This window comes from Miscanthus floridulus, chromosome 16 (genome assembly GCF_019320115.1).
Source record: "Miscanthus floridulus cultivar M001 chromosome 16, ASM1932011v1, whole genome shotgun sequence".
NCBI lineage: Eukaryota > Viridiplantae > Streptophyta > Magnoliopsida > Poales > Poaceae > Miscanthus > Miscanthus floridulus.
This window is the reverse complement of record NC_089595.1, coordinates 49,731,005-49,735,065: the sequence shown is the minus strand read 5'-3', so window position 1 is coordinate 49,735,065 and position 4,061 is coordinate 49,731,005. Positions and strand designations below refer to the sequence as shown.

The following is a 4,061-nucleotide window of genomic DNA, read 5'->3' as shown; positions in this document are numbered from 1 at the left end:
TGTTCTTCTCCAACAGTTTTCTATTTTAACTTTCTCCTACAACTAAAAAGAACAAAATGTGGATATTTTTTGGTGTGATATTTGTTTTGGTTCGTCCGTCTACCCATGTCTGCGATCCCACGATATCTCCTTGATTGAATATTGCCTGCCATGTGATAGATGAATCACAGCAAAATAGGAAGTAGAAAATTATTGTGCTATCTATATACACATTGCATGTTTGCATGCACCAGCATACATGGCAACGAGTAAAAGGAAAGAGAATTAACACAGAAGGAAAGAAAATTAAGACAAAAGGAACCTCTTTGCAGTTCTGAGAACCTTGCTAAATCTGTCTATATTTAATTACTTTTTCTCTTTGCATTTGCAAAAGGGATAACTTTTTCTCCTTTCATTTGGTTCCACGCTCACGTGTTCCATCGTCCTCGCTTGTTGTTTCTTGCGTGAACCATAGTTGATGTCATCTGTCTTCCATGGCTCAGCCTCTCAATCCCAAGAGAAGGTCCCTACCTCTTCCGGACTGGAGATCCGATCTACTAGAGGATCTGCTCGAGTCCATCGGGCAGCGTCTCGCGTCAGGCCATGACGCGATGTCCTTCTGATCCGCTTGCTCCCCATGTCACGCCGTCGTCCCGTTCGCGACCTTCGGGGCCGCTCCTGCTGCTCCCGTTCGACCCCGACTCGGACCACGTCGATTTCTATTGCGTCCTGGAGAAGGTCTTGTCCAAGACGTTGTCCGACGTGCACGGCAAGGTGGCGTGCGGCTCCTCGTGTGGGTGGCTGGCGCTCATGGACAAGGTGGCGTCCGTGACGCTGCTGAATCCATTCGCCGGTGCCTGTACCCCCCTCGTTGAGCTCCCGCCAGTAGGAGAAGACGTCGCGGCAGCGTCCTCATCGAAATGCGTGTCTAAGGTCCACTGCCGGTGGGTCCTCCATCCCACCAACGGCTACGGGGATGCGGATGCCCAGGCAGAGCTATCAAGCTAGAAGACATGAGGGACGTGTTCTTCCGTGAGATCGTGCTCTCGGCGCCGCATGACGTTGCCGGCCTCGAGTGCGTGGCCATGGCCATGCTTAGGTGCTCCACGGAGGTCGCGTTCTGTTGGGTTGGAGTCGACAGCGCATGGATGCTACTCGATATCAAACTGGAGTTCTCTGTGGGGTCCATCGTTCACTGCCAAGACAAGTTCTTGGCGATCGACTGCACTGGAGAAATCTCTGTCTGCAGCAGCAATGCTGCCGGCGCTACTCCAACCGCGACGCTGCTGCCATCGCTGTCACCACCTGTGAGGCTCTGCCACCGTAGCTACCTAGAATCAAACGGTGAGCTACACATTGTGGGTGCCATGGTGAGCATGTTCCATGAGACACAGAGCTTCACCTACAGCAGCGCGATCTACAAGTGCAACCTCCACGACCGTACACCGGAGTGGTCTAGGGTGAGGAACATCGGCGATCAAACATTGTTCGTGTCTAAATATTTCACTGAAAGCTTCAGTGGAACAAGTGTATCCAAGTACAAGGAGAACAAAATCTACATGTCTGAGCCATTGTATGGGCATCCATACGACTTGGTCCATCGACTAGAGATCGTTGATATTGCTACCGGCGCATCCGAAGTGAAGCTTGTCCAGGAAAAGATGTAGGGTTCCAAGACTCTAGGTTGAATTCGACCCAATCTCTAAAAGCTCTAGAGTTTGTGAGCCTACGACACCGCGCACTCCGTGACTGTATTAAATTTATCAACTTTGCTTTTTGGATTAAATGTCACTTTAACGTTGATATTTAATTTAACAGTATTGTTATCTTATCGTGCGATCTGTGTGTTTTTAGTATAAATTGTTAGTTATCCCGTAGCAACGTACGGACACGCTACCTAGTCTAAAATCTAAAGTAGGGTTCATGTCTGATTTATTTTTGGATCGGTTTGAACTAATCTATGCACACTGTCGCCGTCCTTTCATTCCTCTATGCGTGAGTGCTCTGCCAGGCAGTGGCGACCATCGTCTAGCACCGCAGACCTGCACCTGCTGCAACCACAAATCTGCCTCAGCAAAGGCCCGAGCCCCTAGCCATGCATCTGGCTGTTGCTCCATGCCACCGTTAGGCACACAACTGTGGAACACAGGGCTGCAAGGGCAGAGGATAGGTACATATCACGGCATTGGAGCGGAAGGGTAGCAGCGGTCGGACCGATGGGCGGCGGCGAAATAGATCAAGCCAACAATATATCTCATGACGAAACAAACTGTCGCACGAGAAGTACCGTGAAAACAGGTCCACGGAGCAGTGATAGGGAGTTCTCTCGACTTTGGAAACATATGAGTTGAGGAGGAAATTTGACAACTTTTTATTTTTAAGGAACTCTTTTATCAAACTGTTAGAGAAGACTTTTTTTCCTTTTTTGCTAAAAAGATTAAGATAGGGAGTTGTTTTATCAAACTTCTAAAGATGCTCTAAAGATAAGTACATTGCTACATGTCAGCGGTCTCATACTCCGTCTCATGCAATGCTACGTAGTATTTTTGCTTATATGGAGGAAAGATAAATGTGAAGAGAAAGAGGTCACGAGCTAAGATTTAGGACTACGAGATACTCCCTCCGTCCATAAAAGAACTTAACTATGGGTTGCGTGCTAGCAAAAGTTGTGTATATTTGACTAAATTTCTAGTAATATTATTGTCGACACGGAAATTTTGTCCTGTACTGAGGGCACACGAGCAAGCCGGAAGTGTCCGCTCGATGGAGCTGGAGATCCGCCTAGCTTCAGCGCAGGGATGGTCGATCCTGCGCACTCCTCCCGAGATGTGCCAGTTAATTTGACCCTACAATTGACAAGGAGAGAAAGTTTATTAGTAATTTAGGGCAGAACATGCCGGTGTTGCCAGACAGTCTCGAATGTGCGGCTCTGAGAGCTGATATGAAAGGAGATCGACTAAATAGTCGATTCCAGCATATTTATAAGAATAAATCAATTAAAGCTCATGGGGTTGTGTAAGAAGAATCGGTTATCATTCAGGATGAATATTATTATTTAGACAAATATTAGTTAATGGCAAAAGAATATCAGCAATAATTAGTTTTTGCTAAGCCAATAAGTACAAGTAACCGAACTCCTATATAAATGAAACAGCTCATCATCATTCAACCATTTAATAAAAATAAATCTAATAAGCATATTAGATCTCATCTATCGCTATGACCAGTGGAGCACGAGGTAGAATCATGCAGGCCATAGAAATAACAATAGACTCAATGACCCTAACTTATTACTAATACTAGTGGGGCATGAGGCAGAATCATGCAGGCCATAATACAATAATAAGATCATAGAACCAACACATCTTTCAACCTATCTCTACTTCAACAGTCTCGTGACATGAACTATTCGTGAAAGCACTCGATACCGGCTAAAACAGCCGATTCAGGCATAGCGCACAATTAAGGTCATGCCCTCTCAAGAACAGGTCTACCAAGTAACGATCCCCACTCTATGATGATAACAGTGGGGTGTGAGGCAGAATCACACAGGCCGTGATGACGGGCCATAGAACGGTTTTCGTTAGCCAATAGATCTAGTTGAGATCAGACATACCTTAATCGCACGCTATGCACGATCAAGATTGATATAAAACAGCCGATAAAACATAACTCATTGTTTAAAGTGCAGATTAAATCAGTTTAGATTAACAAACAATGGGTTAAACAAGATATAAGGCCAATCAAGATCAATCCCAATCGGGCGAAGTGATATTGCTATAATTAAATAAATAATGAAATCAATAAGCAATATCAGTAACTTAATGAATCTTTCCAAAGGATCGCCACCCTTAGATAGAGCCGATAACTTGACCTTAATCTAGTTTGAGCAGTAGAGGTCGACCAGATCGATGTAGCCTTACTTGAACTAGACAAGAATCAATAACTAACTTATACCAGAGTCGCAGTGGAGATTGACTGGATCGATACAGCAGTACGAACAGAGGTATAAGCCATGATGGTACTTATAAAGAAGCAGTGGAGGTCAACTGGATCGATACAACCGTACTTGTTGAAGAACT

General features: G+C 45.3%; 1 protein-coding gene across 1 annotated transcript; it reads left to right on the top strand.

Annotated features, from left to right (window-relative positions):
- The first annotated feature begins 992 nt into the window (after positions 1–992).
- On the top strand, positions 993–1,646 carry LOC136510666 (putative F-box protein At5g55150). The gene has a single exon (XM_066505040.1). The coding sequence runs from the start codon at positions 993–995 to the stop codon at positions 1,644–1,646; it is 654 nt and encodes a 217-aa protein (XP_066361137.1).
- Positions 1,647–4,061: the final 2,415 nt, after the last annotated feature.

What these genes read in the sequence shown, in the direction of transcription:
- LOC136510666 (XM_066505040.1), top strand. Translation starts at nt 993, where the DNA reads ATGAGGGACGTGTTCTTCCGTGAGATCGTGCTCTCGGCGCCGCATGAC.